The sequence below is a fragment of the Thalassophryne amazonica genome, chromosome 3, assembly GCF_902500255.1.
Source record: "Thalassophryne amazonica chromosome 3, fThaAma1.1, whole genome shotgun sequence".
NCBI lineage: Eukaryota > Metazoa > Chordata > Actinopteri > Batrachoidiformes > Batrachoididae > Thalassophryne > Thalassophryne amazonica.
In genome coordinates this window covers 50736624-50756515 of record NC_047105.1, presented here as the reverse complement: position 1 = coordinate 50756515, position 19892 = coordinate 50736624, and the positions used below count along the sequence as shown (strand labels likewise).

At 42.6% G+C, this 19892-nt stretch overlaps 1 protein-coding gene across 3 annotated transcripts in view; it reads left to right on the top strand.

Annotated features, from left to right (window-relative positions):
- Positions 1 to 19892, top strand: part of mmel1 (membrane metallo-endopeptidase-like 1) — a 64560-nt gene that overhangs the window by 2696 nt on the left and 41972 nt on the right. For all 3 annotated transcript variants that reach the window (XM_034166233.1, XM_034166232.1, XM_034166234.1), the window contains exons 2-11: positions 8207 to 8380; positions 8881 to 8919; positions 10690 to 10749; positions 10874 to 11035; positions 11635 to 11715; positions 13079 to 13174; positions 14240 to 14358; positions 15984 to 16049; positions 18448 to 18582; positions 18796 to 18885. In XM_034166233.1, the coding sequence (XP_034022124.1) occupies positions 8224 to 8380; positions 8881 to 8919; positions 10690 to 10749; positions 10874 to 11035; positions 11635 to 11715; positions 13079 to 13174; positions 14240 to 14358; positions 15984 to 16049; positions 18448 to 18582; positions 18796 to 18885 (1005 nt within the window). In that variant the 5' untranslated portion in view covers positions 8207 to 8223. The remainder of the gene's footprint in view (positions 1 to 8206; positions 8381 to 8880; positions 8920 to 10689; positions 10750 to 10873; positions 11036 to 11634; positions 11716 to 13078; positions 13175 to 14239; positions 14359 to 15983; positions 16050 to 18447; positions 18583 to 18795; positions 18886 to 19892) is intronic.

Below are 19892 nucleotides of genomic sequence, written 5' to 3'. Positions count from 1 at the left end.
CCCGTCTGGATTACTGTATCCAGAGGGTCACCAGATCTGCAGTAGAAAACAAAAACTTAAGTGATGAAATTTAGTACATGGTGCATATGAACCTTGATGAACAGCAAAAAAGTCAGGCCGACCGAAAAGGCGAACAGCTCTCATCTCACATGAACTCTTGAGTAAAAAAAGAAAACCAGGAGAAGACCAGCTATGGGAGGAGCAAGGGGGCTACACTTTCTTCTGGAACAGGCTTCCTGAAGGGAAATGTCTCCAAATCCACAGCCTCAAATTTGCCACAAAGTACTCTCTCCTTACAAAACTGACTGAACTCCCAGTGGCTGTCAATGAACAACTGATGACATGCTGTCTTCATCTTGCGAGTGAACACCATGCCACACTCATCAGTGCTTATGCCCAACACTCGATGCCAACCGTGAAGAGTTAGAAACCTTCTATGCCAAGCTTGACACCATTTTATCTGCTATCCCAGCATCTGACAAGATCATTCTCTCAAGCGACTTCAATTCCTGGGTTGGAAAGGGCCACCAGCTCTGGAACAGAAACATTGGGAGAAATGGAGTGGACAAGTGCAATGTCAATGCCACCCAGCTTCTCACGCAGTGCACCGAACACAATTTTGTCATCACCAACACCATCTTCAGGAAAAAAGAAAAGTTCAAAGTCTCCTGGCAACACCCTCACCCGCACCTGCTTTACTACATCATCATCCAGAGGGGCAGCCAAAGATGCCCTGTCCACCTAGGCAATGACTGGTGCAGATGACTGTTGAACGGATCATCATCTGATCTGCTCCAGGACCCAGCTGCACATCTACCCAAAAGGAGGCCTGGACACTGCAAATCTCTCAAAAGGTTCAACACTGCCATGCTTGAAGACCCAAAAACAAAAGCAGAGTTTCAACAAGAACTCCCCACAAAGTACTCCATCCCGGCTCCAAAATATTGGGAGGAGCTCACGACAGCCATAACATCTTGCCAAGAAATACTCGGACACCAGAAGAGGACACACCAGAACAGGTTTGTTGAGAATGATCAGGTCATCCAATGACTCACTAACTAAAAGCAAAAAGCTTTCCTTGATTTCCAGAAAGATCTGACCTTGCAAGAGAAAACCTCTCTACTCCAGCAAAGCAAAGTGACTCTGCAAAATGAAACTTGAAAACTGAAAAGTCCATGGTGGATCACAAACGCTGCTGAAATCCATGCCTTCACTGATAGAAATGACAGCAGAGGCTTTTTCAATGCCACCAAAGCAATCTATGGTCCCACCACCGAAGGACAAGCACCGCTTCGAAGCAAGGATGGCCTGAGCCTGCTGAAGACCAAAGATGACATCAGTGCTGAATGGAAAGAACACTCTGAAGACCTGTTGAATAATAACCAGTCACTGAGGAGAAGAAAGTGCTCAGCAATTTTACCAAGACAAGAACTCAGCTGAACCCCCACTCTCAAAGAAACTCCTGTTGCTCATGAAGACAACATTGCCACTGAGGCCTTTAAAGAAGGAGGTCCCTTTCGCCAAAGCCAACTGCATCAACTCATCATTAAAATCTAGACTCAAGACAAAATACCAGCAGACCTGACAGACTCAATGATTGTCACTATCGACGAGCAGAAAGGGGACAAGTATGACTGTGGAAACAAGTGTGGAATCTTCTTGCTGTCTACTGTAGGAAAGGTTCTTGCAGGGATTGTCAACAACCGTCTGAGACCACTTTTAGAACAGATCCTTCCTGAAATGCAGAGTGGCTTCTGACCATCAAGCATGACAAAAGACATCACTGCCCACCATTGCGAGAAAACTGTCAAGAGCAACACCATTTATTGTACATCACCGTCATTGACTTGACAAAGGCATTCAACAGCATGTCACACCCACTTCTGTGGACGATCCTGAGCAAAACAGGCTTCATCAAGATCCTGAGGCTCCTCCATGATGACATGTCTGAAGAAGTTCTGGTAAATGGCACAAAACTGAAGCCTTCAATGCTCAGTCACGAGCAAAGCAGGGCTGTGTCATTGCCCCTTCGCTCTTTGTCATCTTCATAGCAACAGTGCTCCACTTAATCAAGGTCAAGGTGCCATCATTAATTGACATCATGTGGAGAATGGATGGAACATTCAACCTGAGCTGACGGAGAGCCAAAAAGAAAATCAGCACCACCTCGCTCCTGGACTTCCAGTATGCTAACAACCGCAACATGTCATTCCTTAAGGAAGAAGGTCATCAGAAAATCCTTGAAACCTTTGATGAAACCTACAGCAAGCTTGGTCTTCACATCAACCTGAAGAAGATACAAGTCCTGTATCAGTCTCTACCCAAGATGGTCAATCCAAAGTTTCCTGCTGTGAAACTGCATGGACAGGCCCTGGAGAACCCACCTTCCCTACCTGGGCAGCCATGTGTCATTAGCGTTGTACTCGTTTTTTCAACAAAAGATGCCTTTGACATGAGACAAAAATTCTCATCTACAAAGCTGTTGTCATGCCAACCCTGCTGTACAGATGTGAGACCTGGACCATCTACCGCAGCCACCTGAACACTCTTGAGCAATTTCACCAACGTTGCCAGAGGAGTATCCCCTGCATCATGTGGGAAGGCTAACCACACCAACATCAGCATCCTGGCTGAAGCCAAGATCCAAAGCACAGAGTGTGTCATCATCAAGATCCTGCTTTGGTGGGTGGGTCGTTAGGATGGATGACAGCTGACTTCCCAAGCAGATCTTCTACTCAGCTGAATGAAGGAAAATGATACAGAGGAGATCAGAAACAACACAACAAGTACCTCCTGAAGCACAATGTTAAGAACTGCTACATCGGCTGGAAGACCTAGGAGAAACCCGTGAGGGGCCGAGACAGCTGGTGAGCAATGATCCACACAGGAGTGGAAGCCTTCAAAAAAAGGTGGATGAACAACAGTGAGGAGAAGAGGAGAAAGAAGAAGAAGAAGAGAGAGCAAGATCCATGACCGTCAGAAGCTTCTTGTAGCAGCCATGTGCAGCGTCTGTCAGAACCAGTGTACTGCTGTCACATGATCTTGACTGCCTCTTGATGGTTTCTCAGTGGTGTCTGTTAAGTTTGGCATATCATCACACTGAGTCATGGCCATTAATTTTTCCCAAGTACTGAAAAATAATCATAACTCAGCAAGATGCAGTGATGAACCCACTAACACATCAACAACATACACCAATGCATGCACGACAGGATACAACACAACATGAAGGATAACTTTTGAACTTTCAAAAAATGTTATCATGTATTGCGGCCCTCCCAGCTCATGATGAAGCATCACAGTGTTCCGTGACATGGTGCTCAAAGTCAGCAAGACACCAACAGGACTCTTCAAATCTTAGATCAGCTTACACAGCTGGACATATGTCTTGTTTAAAATTATTCACCATAACATTCACGTGGCAGATTTTCATTTTGTGCGTTATCAGTAAATTGTGCTGTGTTGTGGTTTAGTGTCCTGCTCAAGAACACTTCAGCATACTGACAGCAATACCCAGGATTTGACCCCACAACCCTTTGATTAATAGACAGCACACTCTACCAATGCAGCTGTTGAACTGAGCTGGAAATAAACCATGTGCATAATTTGCACAAGCACCATGGGACTTGGTGGATTTTGTTTAGAATTAAAACTGAAGCTTTATGCTGCCATAGTATATTTTTAGATAGAAAAAAAATGCAATATATATCTTCTCTGCACGAAGGCAGGCAGGAATCTGAAACCATATAAACATGCTGCAGCTGATGGACAGAGAATTCTGCACTGAAACACTGGTGCACATTATTGGATATGCTCCCACTGTTTGAAGCGTGCCAAGATTACGCCTCAGAGACGGTTTGTGATGGCAGTGAAATGGTAATAAGCTCCTAGCGGCTCTTTATCAGTGCAGCGCCAGATATGTCCCCATGAGTATTCATCAGGAAGAGCTAATGGGGCACAGCAGTGTGAAGCTGTGATTTACAGTGCTCCCCCTGTCAGGACTAATGACAGGTCAATGAGGCTGGTTATAGAGAAACAGGTGCTGTACAATGAATTCAGCAATAAGGCTGAATGTTCTGCGTGATTGTTTTGTTCCCTGTACAAATGCTCATTTGCAGTACTGTCTTCACATGTACGTTAATTATTGTGCATAGATATGCTGAGGCACATCTTATGGTTACAGCCAAGGCGTCTGCATGCATGATATCTTTAGAAAAGCGATAATCAGTGAAAGTTCATGGTTAAATTTGGGTTTTCTGCATTATTTCAGCATAAATTTCACACACGATGATTTTCAGTGTTGGAATATATACTCAACAAAAATATAAACGCAACACTTTTGGTTTTGCTCCCATTTTGTATGAGATGAACTCAAAGATCTAAAACTTTTTCCACATACACAATATCACCATTTCCCTCAAATATTGTTCACAAACCAGTCTAAATCTGTGATAGTGAGCACTTCTCCTTTGCTGAGATAATCCATCCCACCTCACAGGTGTGCCATACCAAGATGCTGATTAGACACCATGATTAGTGCACAGGTGTGTCTTAGACTGTCCACAATAAAAGGCCACTCTGAAAGGTGCAGTTTTGTTTTATTTGGGGGGGATACCAGTCAGTATCTGGTGTGACCACCATTTGCCTCATGCAGTGCAACACATCTCCTTCGCATAGAGTTGATCAGGTTGTCAATTTTGGCCTGTGGAATGTTGGTCCACTCCTCTTCAATGGCTGTGCGAAGTTGCTGGATATTGGCAGGAACTGGTACACGCTGTCGTATACGCCGGTCCAGAGCATCCCAAACATGCTCAATGGGTGACATGTCCGGTGAGTATGCCGGCCATGCAAGAACTGGGACATTTTCAGCTTCCAAGAATTGTGTACAGATCCTTGCAACATGGGGCCGTGCATTATCCTGCTGCAACATGAGGTGATGTTCTTGGATGTATGGCACAACAATGGGCCTCAGGATCTCGTCACGGTATCTCTGTGCATTCAAAATGCCATCAATAAAATGCACCTGTGTTCTTCGTCCATAACAGACGCCTGCCCATACCATAACCCCACCGCCACCATGGGCCACTCGATCCACAACATTGACATCAGAAAACCGCTCACCCACACGACGCCACACACGCTGTCTGCCATCTGCCCTGGACAGTGTGAACCGGGATTCATCCGTGAAGAGAACACCTCTCCAACGTGCCAAATGCCAGCGAATGTGAGCATTTGCCCACTCAATTCGGTTACGACGACGAACTGGAGTCAGGTCGAGACCCCGATGAGGACGACGAGCATGCAGATGAGCTTCCCTGAGACGGTTTCTGACAGTTTGTGCAGAAATTCTTTGGTTATGCAAACCGATTGTTTCAGCAGCTGTCCGAGTGGCTGGTCTCAGACGATCTTGGAGGTGAACATGCTGGATGTGGAGGTCCTGGGCTGGTGTGGTTACACGTGGTCTGCGGTTGTGAGGCTGGTTGGATGTACTGCCAAATTCTCTGAAACGCCTTTGGAGACAGCTTATGGTAGAGAAATGAACATTCAATACACGAGCAACAGCTGTGGTTGACATTCCTGCTGTCAGCATGCCAATTGCACGCTCCCTCAAATCTTGCGACATCTGTGGCATTGTGCTGTGTGATAAAACTGCACCTTTCAGAGTGGCCTTTTATTGTGGGCAGTCTAAGGCACACCTGTGCACTAATCATGGTGTCTAATCAGCATCTTGGTATGGCACACCTGTGAGGTGGGATGGATTATCTCAGCAAAGGAGAAGTGCTCACTATCACAGATTTAGACTGGTTTGTGAACAATATTTGAGGGAAATGGTGATATTGTGTATGTGAAAAAAGTTTTAGATCTTTGAGTTCATCTCATACAAAATGAGAGCAAAACCAAAAGTGTTGCGTTTATATTTTTGTTGAGTGTAGAAACCAAATATAACTTGTGTTATTTCTTAAATAAACTGAGACAGATTAGCGATTACATCATATGACAGGTTATTAAATATGGGGGCTGAGCTTTGACAATTATGTCTTGTTACCAAGATTACAAAAACATAATTCACTGACTTGTCAGTGTAACATCAGTCAGTAGACCTGCAGAAACAATACCTTTCACAGTCATTACTGACTATATATACGAGGGCTGTCAATAAAGTATAGGTCCTTTTTATTTTTTTCAAAAACTATATGGATTTCATTCATATGTTTTTACGTCAGACATGCTTGAACCCTCGTGCACATGCGTGAGTTTTTCCACGCCTGTCGGTGACGTCATTCGCCTGTGAGCACTCCTTGTGGGAGGAGTCGTCCAGCCCCTCGTCGGAATTCCTTTGTCTGAGAAGTTGCTGAGAGACTGGCGCTTTGTTTGATCAAAATTTTTTCTAAACCTGTGAGACACATCGAAGTGGACACGGTTCGAAAAATTCAGCTGGTTTTCAGTGAAAATTTTAACGGCTGATGAGAGATTTTGAGGTGATACTGTCGCTTTAAGGACTTCCCTCGGAGCGAGACGTCGTGCAGCACTCCCAGGCGCCGTCGTCAGCCTGTTTCAAGCTGAAAATCTCCACATTTCAGGCTCTGTTGATCCAGCACGTCGTGAGAGAACAGAGAAGTTTCAGAAGAAGTCGGTTTCAGCATTTTATCCGGATATTCCACTGTTAAAGGAGATTTTTTTAATGAAAGACGTGCGGACGGGTCCGCGCATCGGGACGAATCAAACAAAGCGCCAGTCTCTCAGCAACTTCACAGACAAAGGAATTCCGACGAGGGGCTGGACGACTCCTCCCACAAGGAGTGCTCACAGGCGAATGACGTCACTGACAGGCGTGGAAAAAGTCACGCATGCGCACGAGGGTTCAAGCATGTCTGACGTAAAAACATATGAATGAAATCCATATAGTTTTTGAAAAAAATAAAAAGGACCTATACTTTATGGACAGCCCTCATATGTGTATATGCAGCTACACGTGGAGTTACAGTATAGCACATAGCTCTCCAATGCCATAATTATAATTAATTAATTTTTTTGCAGTGTTACAACACGTGTGAAAGTACATGGCTCTTGATTCAGTTGGACCAAACCTTTACTTTTTTCTGCTCAGGGGCCTCAAATTCACAATAAATAAATCTAATTCCTTTCTGTTGGCATAGGTATTTATCACTGATTATTTTAAAATTCAACAATAACAAGTCAGCAGCCTTTACTGTAAAATCTACAATAAAAAAGTGAGACAAAAGTTTACAGTTGATGACCAGGACAAAGACCAAGCTTTATTTTTTTAGTGTCAATTTTAGATTTTAGAAATTTTATTTTGATATTGATCTGGAATGTATTTTGAATCCAGGATCCAGAAGAGGTGTCAAGCAATATGTAGCCTTAGTGGAGGTATGCAGTCCCTGAGGGCCTTCTAGTTCCTGAGTTTTCATTTGGACCTCCTTCTTCAATGATACCAAGTCTGTGTAGTCCCATGATTACTTTTGCATAGGCTATACAGTTGTTTGTGGTAACATTAATCTTTTTGAGATGATGTACTATGAAGAAACTGATTTGTGGAGATCCAAAATTGTGATATGAAAGGTTAAATTTCTTGCACACCTCCGGCTTTTAAAAGTAAAACCCACTGGTTCAGGCCCTTAAAGTTAGTCAGTTAGTCATTCAGATGCTTTTAAAAGTACATTTCTGTAATCTTCCATGGTATTTACAGGCATTCATCATGGTGTATATGAACCATTGACCTACTGAAAATCTGACATAGTGAATAAAAACTGAAATAAATAAATAAAAATTATATTTCAGTAACTTTATGTGGAAATAAAGTGGACATTCTCACTGACTTAACACACACTTTCATAAAATATGCATTTGGGTAAAAATGCGAATTTGAATGTTTTTTGTCAACATGTATACAAACTTATGTCAGCAGCTGTATGCAACTGTGCTATCTGAGTGTCCTCTACTTTAAATTTAGTAACGTGTCCTAGAAGTACATTTGAATTTACAGTTTTCAAGTATTAGTTTCCGGCATCCCCACTTTGAATGGATCTCATCTGAATTATCTGACGTAGAGAAGTTGTAGTTGTTGAACAGTTCATTATAGGTCAGATGGTGAAATTTACACATGGATCAATGCACAGCCCACACATGTGCACACACATGCACTGTGCTTGCACCATCCTACACTCCACGTGTCTTTCCACAGAGCCGACAGTCAGGAGAATGGGCAAATCTGAAAGCCAAATGGACATCATGGAGAAGTCGAGTAAACCAGGAACGCGTCGTTGGACCACTGCAGAAATGGGTCTGTTTGTGTTATTGCTGTTGGTTAGCTGTGCTTTGGCCGGGCTGATCGTCCTCTACACATCAGCTGTCAAAGGTACGCTGTTAATGAAAAGTGGATATTACAAGTGGCAGCTGTAGGTTGTGTATCTGATATGATTTTTTGTTGTTGTTTTTGTTTTAATCTTACTTTAAATACAAGCTAACATATTGAGCAGCATGCTGACTTCCAAATTTCCTCTAGAAATTTTAGGTTTTATATACCAGTGATTTACCATAATTAGGCCATTGTCAGAAGCCAAAAAGACAAAAAGAAGAAAGCCAAAAAGACAAAATTAGGATTGTGTCTCACCTCATGATATGACACATTTGCAGGCCTAAATTTTAAGATTAAATAACCAATTTGAAGGTATTTTCCAATATTTATGAATTCTTGCTAATGAAACATACTGTAACATTCTAACATACTGTAACATTCTAACGGCTAGAATATCTGGATTATTTTATGAGTTAAAATGTGAAAATGTTATAGGCTAATTTAAGCAAGACAGTACCTTGACTGTATTTAATGCTTTCTGTAATCTCTGTTCCGCCCAGCTAATTCACAACTATCAAACAGGCCTCCTCCTGGTGAAGGTGAGTCGGATTGTAAACAGAGCACACTGTGAGATAAATGGGATGGGTATTTGTCACCTCTGCTGCTCAATGTAATTCCCTTTAGTGCCTCATCAGCAGTGCCACACAAAACTGAAAAAAAAAACAGAGTCACTGCTGACAAAGGCATTGCCTGTCTGGAGTGGTTTCAAGCTGCTGGAGTGGATATGGCCCATGAGCCAGGAGCTGTAGCCCACAGCACGCCTTACAATGAATTATTAAATACAACTCACATGACAATTTTCCTTCTACACTTATGTTTTAATATATAGACTGTACAGAAAGCACTTGTCTTCTCTCTCAAATCTCAAGGCATTTTTTTTTAAATAGTACACCAAAGCAACAACCTATGAAGATAATGCCAAATTATTCCCAGTATACAAATCCTTTTCCTCTCTACATACATCACTATGATAGTTCAAGGACCTGCAGCCAATTTGGATGTAATTGAACACTTGCAATCCATTCTCAGTACACCACAGTCTCCACAAAAATGTATGATAACATTCACAGAGTGACAACAATAGTCATGTGGAGGTCAGTTAATGATTACGTGGCTCAAAAGTCTGTGGTCAGATTTCAGAAACTGGGAACTTCTGTAGACACTACAGTGCTGAAAGAGTCTCCAGAGTCTGGGAGCATGTGCTGGTGCTGCCAATCACTGTTACCACCACATTACCCTGGGCCCTGGATGGTGAGCACCCAGGCATACAACCGGTCCAACCCAACCTCTCAAAAGTTACCATCCATTTGGTGAGATGTGGGCATCAACTTTGGTGTCGCCTTAGCTACGCCACTGGCATGAGACTACCATGTCCATCAGTGCCACTCTGGATGCTGAGACCAGGATTCAGCAACTTGTAGCCTCTGACTTTTTTTACAAAGTCAAGGAGAACTGACCCAATTTCACCATGGTTACCAAATCCAGGAGGAATGATACAGTCCTCATGACCTGCCTCGTCCGTGATCATGGTCACACTGAAATAACTCGTTGGCGGGGGGAATCACACATCACCACTGGCTGTGTTACCGTGGGCCCATCATCTATCACCATGTGAAGTGTGAGTAAGGTTCCCTCACTGAGATATCCTTCAGTACATCAACTAACAAGAACAAAAGTAGGTGTGTCCACCAACTGAGGTCTGGTTGCTTCCAGGTCTGCAATGCAAAGCATTTCAGATTCCCTCTGGAGCAGAAGAAGGGAATGAAACTCCTCAGGTGTGGACCTGGAAGCCACCGTGCAGTAGATGACCCCTCCGTACAGCAACAGTTATCACTCTGCAGAGACAAGCTCTTTAGAGCTCTCTGGTGGGTTCTTCTTTTCTAGATTTGAGGATCCAATCGGCTTTAAACAGTTCCCTTCATAACTCGTACTGCTATCCGATGGAAGACAGCAGCACTCCCATGAAGTGCAAAAGCCAAAGATCTATTCTAATGCCCAGCTAAAATTTTAAGGTTTAAAGTGTCGATCCTCTAGACTCCAGGGGAGGTAATGGTTTCATATTTGAAGCAGTGGATTTGAGACCAGAAGATGCTTAGTTTGTGTGTGTTTCTGAGAGTCATCACTGTAAAGTGATTTGACCTTTGGATTCAGATGGAAAAGTGCTGTGTAAATACAGTCCGTTTAATCCTGACACCAACCCCCTGGTGAACCACCTGCAGTTTGACATTGTGCTCATGGGACATAAATGGAGATTTTTTTTTTTAGACCAAAAAAAAAAATTGACAGAGATTTATTTTTTCATCCTCCAGGCCAACGTTATGACTCAAACCTCAACAATGTTTGCACAACTGCAGAGTGCGTAACTACAGGTGAGAACAGTTTGTTGTTTCTCTGCAATTTTATGATGCAATCAAATTCTTCACCCACAGCCCATTTCTTTGTGATTTTCTACCGTCCTGTCCCTTTCACTGTCTTTGCTTTGATGCATTAAAGCTGCTCGGCTCTTGCAGAACATGGATGAGTCTGTGCAGCCCTGTGATAATTTCTATCAGTATGCCTGCGGGGGTTGGTTGGAGCATCACGTGATTCCGGAGACCAGCTCTCAGCACAGCATCTTTGACATTCTGAGGGACAAGCTGGAGATTGTCCTCAAAGGTCAGCGGGCATGTTGTCAAAGCTTCAGGATCAGGGGTTGAGTCTATCAGGCGTGGAGACACACTTTGTTAGGACACAAATGCCGGACTCTCTCAAAGATGGTCAGCGTTCAAAGCTCTTTACTGAGATGACAGGTGTGGTTTGATGCACAAAAAGGCAGTCAGAGAAAAGTATCAGTAACCAAATCATTGGGCGAGAGGCAGAGATCAAAAAAGGCAGGGAAGTTCAAAAGCACAGTAAGGCAGTCAGGACACACACACAAAACTCTGAAGAAAAGTTGGAAGCGAAGGCACACGGCACAATGACCTGGCAAAATAGCAGGGAGGAAGAGAGACTTAAATAAGTTGGGTGATCAGCTGGTGATGCAGAGCAGGTGTGACCAATCAGGGCGGGGAAAAAGCAGAAGTGACACACCCACCACCAAGTACTGTAGGTAACAGTCACAAGCACATAACCACAAGACCCAAACAACAAAACTAAAAGAAAAGACAGAGAAAAAGCAACAATATAAAACAAGATCACAGAACCACCAGTCTGACAGAGTCTTTATAGTCAATGTGCTGTATAATGTTTCGGTTGCTTTTGTTTTGTTGTTGCAGGTGCTCTTGAGACAGAAAATGAGCAGGAAAGGGATGCCATCAGGAAGGTCAAAATCCTTTACAGCTCCTGCATGAATGAGAGTAAGACGGGGCGCTTCTGGAGTTTCATATTGTATTTGTCGTGCATATATCTGCTGTATTGGTTGGCAAGCATTCTGTGATAACCAGTACAAATTGTGACAAACGATTTGTCTTTTGTTCCATTCTGTTGGAGCTGGCTGTTAAATTCACTCACACAGAAAGAATATTTCACGTCATTACTTTCTAAAGTACGATGTGATGCAAAACATTGATGTCAGTCATAAAGCACCCTCTTCCGATCCCTTAAAGTGACAGTGTGTAGGATTTAGTGCCATCTGGTGTCGAAGTGGCAGATTACATAATGCTGTTGGTGGTCCTGATTTTGTTTCCCTTCATATTTTCACTTCTTTGGTGGCGGGGATTCATGTTTCTTGCATTCTCTTGTGATAAGCAATATGCATCGTCCTCCATTTCACAAACTTGTTAGCCTGAACTAGCACCCCGCAGACAGTGTATAGGGGAGCAACCACTGATTCCTCTACTTTTTTCTTCAGTCTTCCAGCCACATTGTAAAGGTCTCTTCAAACCAAGCAGACTAGTGGAGACTAGTGGAGATGCCAACCAACCATGAGTTGGCTGCCCAAAAAATTAGAACAAAATGCAAGACCACAGCCATTTAGCATGTATGTTCTACACATGGATAAGGCCTCCTATGACATAGCGCTTGACAACGTCCTTCAGAGAGCAAAACCAGAAGCTGTGAAGAATCATAAACTCCAGCCCTCCAGCTTTGTAACAGATTCAGAATCATCTTGAGAAAGCTACAGTTAGTACTGGCCTTGTCAGCCCTGGGCCTTTGGGTCTCAGAGGAACAAAGAAAACGGAGGCAAAGAAAAAGGTGAAGCTGCACCAAATGGGTGGGATCTTGGTTAGCTCAGCAGCAGGCTGAAGGGTACTACTGGAGCTGGAATCGAACAAAACCTCCAATTTAAGAACCTTCAGTTCACTCAAGCAGAACAGCCAATCAGCTCATCAGCTCTCACTGATGCTGACCACCACCAATTCAACAGCCGACAGCGAGTGCAGACGAGCTGTCAGAATGGGACACAATGAAACAAACTGCATCATTCGCTCCTGAGGAGGCCAAATGCAAAAGGCAGAGTACATATGCCCCCTTTGGGCTACTATACCAACATGGCGGTGCGACATGCCAACTTCCATGAAAGAACCCGGACTTAAATTCATGAAAACACATTGATTGGTTGCTGCAGTTAGTTATCCCCTAAGGAACAGAAGGCTATGAATGTTATATTCTCTTTCTGCTAATGAACACCCGAAAAGGTGTTGAACATCCAACCTTCAGTGACATTAAAGCCAGATTTTTGCAGTATTTTTTAAATATTTTATGTTTCACCACCTGCAGGCCTGATAGAGCAGCGTGACTCCGAGCCTCTCCTTAAGCTCATTGACACGGTTGGAGACTGGCCTGTTGCATCAGACGCCTGGAACACTACCACAGGTACGTCACACTCTGCTTTTGTATGCACCATGCAAAATGTGCACATCTACTACACCAAAAGAAACAAGAGCAATCAGAGATTTCTGACGTCCACCAATCCGGATCCGGATCACCTCCAAAATTCAGTGGAGTCTTCCATGTCCTAATATCTATCTGTGGTGCAAATTTGGTGAGAATCTGTGAATTAGTTTTGAAGAAATCCTTCAAAGCCTATATAAATTGAAACTTGATCCAGATTCCAGATCTGGATCACCTCCAAAATTTAATGGGTTCTTTCATGACCTAATATGTATCTGTTGTGAAAATTTGGAGAGAATCTGTGAAGTAGTTTTGAAGAAATCCTTCATAGCCTATATAAAGGGAAATCTTGATCCAGAATCCAGATCCAGATCACCTCCAAAATTTTGTGGAGTCTTCCATGCCCTAATATCTATCTGTAGTGCAAATTTGGTGAGAATCTGTGAATTAGTTTTGAAGAAATCCTTCATAGCCTATATAAAGGAATCTGGATCACCTCCAAAATTTAATGGGTTCTTTCATGACCTAATATGTATCTGTGGTGAAAATTTCATCAAAATCCATGCAGTAGTTTTGACGTAATCCTGTTAATAGACAGACAGACAAATAAATAAACACCGATGATTTTATTACGTACTTGGCAGATGTACTATAACATAAATAAGATATGATGCACAAACACGTTTATTCAGAACTCACACGGGTATGACACTTGTACTCTGATCTGCTGGTTGTGGCTGGTAAGTTTGTGAGTAGAGGAGCGGCTCCTCAATCAGGATGCTTTAAATAGTCGACCCTGCTCTTCCCCTGGCTCTTGACTCTTTCCACTTTAATTAAATGTAATCATGGTCCACTGTGCAAACACAATTAAGCACACACACGTGAGTCCGCACACACTGTGCAGACCGCCACTGTCCCGTTAAATAAACTGCAGCACTGTGTTTCCCTCAGGAGCAGCTTGAATTTTTGCTGTTTGTAACTTTTACTCGTTCCATCGTGTCGGTTTGACTTGTGCATTAAGTGCTGATTGTGTTCCTGTTAACCCAGAGGAAGCGTGGAGCCTCGAGGACACACTGGCAATGCTGACGGCTCGTTTCCACAAGAAAGTTCTGCTAGACATGTACGTGTGGACAGACGACCGGGACTCTCTGCGCCACATCATTTATGTAAGAGCGCAGACGGTCTGACCATAAATCACAGATGGCAGCGAGTATTTAAAATACATTTCTGCCCTGATAACAAGAAGGGCACCCTAACAAGACCTCATCCTTTATTAACAAATGGAGTTCTATTAAAAGCATATTAGTAGACAAAGTCTCTCAGTGCTACGCTCACCTCTGACAAGTACATCACATGAGCGAAATCACATATTCAAGAAATGAAATAAAAAATCTGACAAGTGTCAACAGGACTCAACAGTAAAACTCTAAATGAGCTCAAAACTATGTTTTTCACAACCTTAAAATTGCGTAGATGTAAGTTCTATGCAGACATACAGATCCTGAGGTCCACTGGTGCTGGTAATTATCCCCAGAACCCCAAAAGAGCAGGTACCTCAGTAGGACAAGAGCTGGGCTCCCACAACCTGAACTCACACCAAGTTCGTGATGTGTTCCGAAAAGTGATTTCAGCTATTAGCTTGTGATGCCGTTACGAAATGTGTTACATTTTTGTGATGGCATCAGGAAATTATTTCACAATGGTGTCTTGAAATGTGGGGTGATGCAGGGTGGGACAGGGGTGGGGTTAGGGATAAACATAGTGAACTAAACTCGCCCACGTCATGAAAATGTGATGCATTTTTTTTTAAGGTATCATGACAACACCCCCCAAAACAAACAAATATGAAACTGGCTACCAATATGTTGGCCTGGGTTTGATTCCAGGTCATGCTACTGTCTGTATCCTTGGAAAAGTTACTTCAGCTGCATTGTCTCAGTCTGCGCAGCTGTAAATAGGTACTGGTCTTGGCTGGGGCAGTAGACTTCATCAGAAGAACATCATTTCCAAGGGAGTCGTACATTCTTATTTGCTTCATGCTATGGAATCTTCATGGATCTGTCTTTTTTCTAATGCCAAACTCACAATTTGCAGGTATGTGTTCCAGGTCAGACTCACCAAGGCTTAGGCTTTGTCAAAATTAGTTCATCAGTTGAACATAATCCTACTACCAACCCAGCTAGCCAACGTCAGACAAAAGTGAGGGCATAACCTTTTGTCTGAGGTAGTAAAACACAAAATGCAAGTACTCTAAAGGTGAGTTCACATGATTGCACTGTAGTATATTTTGCTTTTCCTCCATTATTGTCTATGTATGACGTGATGTGGTTCAACAGTCTTAGAATTTATGTCTCTGTGCGAGACATACACACCGTGATGGTGCTCCGCATCCAAGGTTCAAATTTGTCTAATCTGGACCATGTGCCACACTGACCTTTGTGCACACAGCCCATGACTGTAGAGGGCAGTGACTGTGTTCACATCAGAGGTGAAGCCAACAGCATAACATGTTGGTGTTTCCAGAATGGTACCACAAATTAGTTTCACATTAAGAAAAAAAAAATTACACTACCTGCTTGGTGAAATATTAGATTTCAGATGAAACTGAGTTTTGCTGCAAAAGTTTTCAAATCCAAAATAAATGAAGCCACTGTAATCAAGCCAATCACATATCTAATGTTGAGATGCACAACATCAGAAAAACGTCTGGGATGGCTAAGATTTGCCCTGTGTAATGATTAGAGCACAAGACTAAATAAATACATAATTTTAATTATTTTATTCTGCTCAGGTTGACCAGCCAGCACTTGGAATGCCATCCAGAGACTATTACTTCAACAATGGAAACTACAAAAAGGTAATACTTATTAAGATCAGTTCACCAAAAGCACAAAAATATAGATTTTTTTTATAGATTTAGGCTTACCTCTAACCATTTAGGTTTGCAGAGTGTTGCACATGAAGCTTTGACCTTGTTTGCTGATTGCTTTGATTCCTTGACAAAAGATGTGTTTTACAGCAGTTTGTGAAGGTTTGCCCATTGATCCTTATTTGTTCGGTCCTAATAGCTGAACTCAACAATCCTGATTACAGAATCAAAGGACTCAATCACAGATCAAAACAAAGGATCAAGATCAAAGGAATTAAGATTTAACATCAAAACAGAGATTAAAGCCCCCATCACACATAGCAAGAATGTGCAGGAACCAGCCCGACACAGCAAATATCGCCATAATCCGACGCAGTCGGGAGGAAAAGAGGCGTGGTCAGCCGTGTCAGAATGCATCTGGAGTACCTCGTCCATACCTACACGATGGCATCCAAAGCGTATGTAGATAACAGGTAGGTGACAGAGACTGCTGTCAGACGGCCATTAAAGGCGCTGAAGACTGCCTGATGTCGAAACGTCTGGATGGCAAACATGGGACCGGACTAGGAGTGAGCACTGTGTTCCTCATGCGCATGTGCACGCGAGTGCGCAGGATGCATGCGTGCATGGTGCATACTCAGCCGTGTGTGTGTGTGTGTGTGTGTGTATATGCGTATGCATAACGCTGCATGAGCCACTACGCGCGTGCGGGGTGCACCTGCGCATGTGTGCCACTGGACAGCTTTATTGAAAATTTACTGGCGTTGGGCCATACTGTCCACTGCATCAGATGCAGCGCCTTTCCAGGGAACTTTCTTTTTCTTTTTTTGCTCACTTCAGGAGCATAATGCAACTCTGGACACTGCGATGGTTGGATTATCACATAGAGTAAATTTTTAAAAAAATTTTATTTTGGGTGAGAGGATTTTAACCACAGGCGGTGGTCTGGCTTCACGTCCACGTCCGCGTGGAACACTTCTGGATCGCTGTTGGAGGTGAGATTCATGTTTATTAATTCTGTCACAGCCTGCCACAACAGTTCCATGTCATATGTACTACAGAGTTAGAAGGTGATCATTTATTACAGCGTGAGATCCGTTCAGCTCTGAGCCTGACGTGTGTTATGATGAAGGCAATAGTTCACATTATTTAAGTCACCTATGGGAAGGAATGGATAAATATCTGTACTGTATGGTCTATTGTGGATATAACAGCCTGTTCAGATTTGCGGCAGCGTGCACACAATAGCGCAGAGTGCTTTGGGTTTGATAGCTGCTGTTCACACTCACTGTACATGATAATAATTTATAATTATTATCATGATGAAGCGCGCGGCATACATTTCAACAGTTCCTTTGCACTCCGGGGGTGTACATTATTATACGTGGCACGTGCAGGTCATACCAGCAGGCTTTGCTGTGCCAGATCCATCTTGAGGTTCCCTCGTATGTGCTCAAATCGTTTCAGATCCTGCATTGCCGTCATCAGAATATGTAAAATGCAATCAGATGGTCCTCAGATTGCACATGGGCCGCTGTTGGATAGGTGTCCCATCTCGATGGTGCCCGGAAGGTTTTGAACATGTGCATCACACTCGGGGCCGCTGGCTGATTTTGACCAACTGTGTGGACTTCCACAGATGGCTGTCAGAATGTTTTGGAACTGAAATCCGCCAGTTTTCGGATGTGCACCGATTCATCATTCTGACACCATTCTGTGTGATTCTGGCTATGTGTGACGGGGGTATAAAGTGCAAGATCCACCTCTTGATCTGGATTCAAAATTGAATTCAATCTTGTTTGATCCCAGGTTTACCTCTTCACTAAATTTTTATTGATATCTGACAATTTGTTTAACTCACAGACAGATAAATGGTAACAATAATGGCAGAAGCATAACCTCCCTGATGAAGCTAAGTGTAATGGCCCAGAACAAACGTAGAATGTTTCTGTAGATGTCAGTACAATCAAGATATCGTCATGATGGAAAAACAGGAAACTCATCAGAAAGATGGCACTTTGTAAGATTTTTTGCTACCAATCAATTCCAAGAGAGGTGAAATATACTGAAAACACCAACTAAATGGCTTATTGCCAGGAGAGGTGAAAAAAATGTCTGTTTGTGATTTATAATGTGAGATATAAAAATATTGCCCGTGCGACACTGGCGTCCTGTCCAGGGTGTACCCCGCCTCACACCCTCTGACTGCTGGGACAGGCTTCAGCCCCCCTGTGACCCTTGATTGGAGTAAGTGGGTATAGAAAATGAATGAATGAATGAATATAAAAATATCTTTTCATCACATTTTTATCAACATTGTTGTTTGTAAATGTCATATTGTTAATCCAACAACATTTGTGACTTTTATGTATGTATTTCTTGATAGGTTCAAGAGGCCTACCTCCATTTTATGGTTTCTATTGCGAAGATCATCAGGGAGGACAGGAACTTGTCTCAAGATGACAACCGTGTGTGGGAGGAAATGGTGCAGGTCCTGGACCTGGAGACAGACATCGCCAATGTGAGTGGCAGCTGGAACAGGAAACTGTAGACTGAAGCCAGAGGAAAATGAATAATGAGATAAATGGAATCAATACTCAGAGTAAACAGGACAAGCCAGGCTACAGTTCATTTGAATCTATTGTTTTATGTCTGAAGAGAACGTAGCCAATAAGACTTTAATGGCTGAAGTTCAAAATGTGAATATGTTTGCGTGTCTTTTGTTGCTGAACAGGCCACATCACCAGCAGAGGAACGCCAAGATATCACTGTTCTCTACCAGAAGATGACGCTCAGTGAGCTTCAGAGCACATTCAGCTTTAATGTAAGTGTGTTTTTGCTACTTAGATTGTATTACGATATATGCAGCTTAAACTCTTCACAAAAGTTTAATCGGTGAAAGAAAATAGCTTCAACTTTCTACTGGTGCTTCAGGCCGATATTGTAAACTACTGATATGCTTTTTGCAAGCTTGTACTTCTGCTGTTATAAAATGAGATAACATGGTTAGCTAACATGACAGAAAATGAAATTTGTAACCACAAAGGTAAGTATACAGTCACAATCAAGGGGGCCCTTAAATAATATTAGCTAGCTAATGATAGGCAACATAAATGTTAGCTTTAGCTAGCTAACCCTTACCAAAAAATAGTACTGATAAGTATATAAAAAGTAAACTGAAGTATACTTGAAACATACTTGCATGTACTTTTTGGTAAGGGAATGTTAGTCAAACTGTAACTGAATGCAAAAGATAGAACTTGGCACCATCTAATTCAGAACCTTTAAAAGTAAAAAAATAAACAGTTTTAAACAAGCTAGGTAGCAATTTACGTTAGCCTACTATAATATCCTTTGTTTTGCCTTGATGTGAGTGAGACAGGCACACAAGACGTTCTACTAACATTAAGAAATGGTATGTTCTAATTTAGGGGTGCTAGAAAGCAGTCTTTGAAGGATGCAGCCCCAGAATTGAGACACAGCCATGGCCACTTGAATATGCTCTTCCAATACCTTCCTCAAGCTATGGATAAATACCAGCGGTCACAAAACACAGGCCATCAGCATTTTTCTAACTGCTGATGGCAAACAGTAGGCCACAAGCAGTCATTGTGTGACACATTCCCATAGTAACAGTACACAGAGTTAGCATGCTAAACAATACATTGTTTTCCTCATCCTCTGCATTATGGAGCATTTATCTTGGTGATAACTTCTTTTCAAGCATCTTCATGTTCTCAAAAAACATTTCTTTCTTCTGTTAAAAAATACAAGGTATTCTACTTCCATTTCTACATGACATAGTCTGCATTTAATTATCACAAGAAGAAG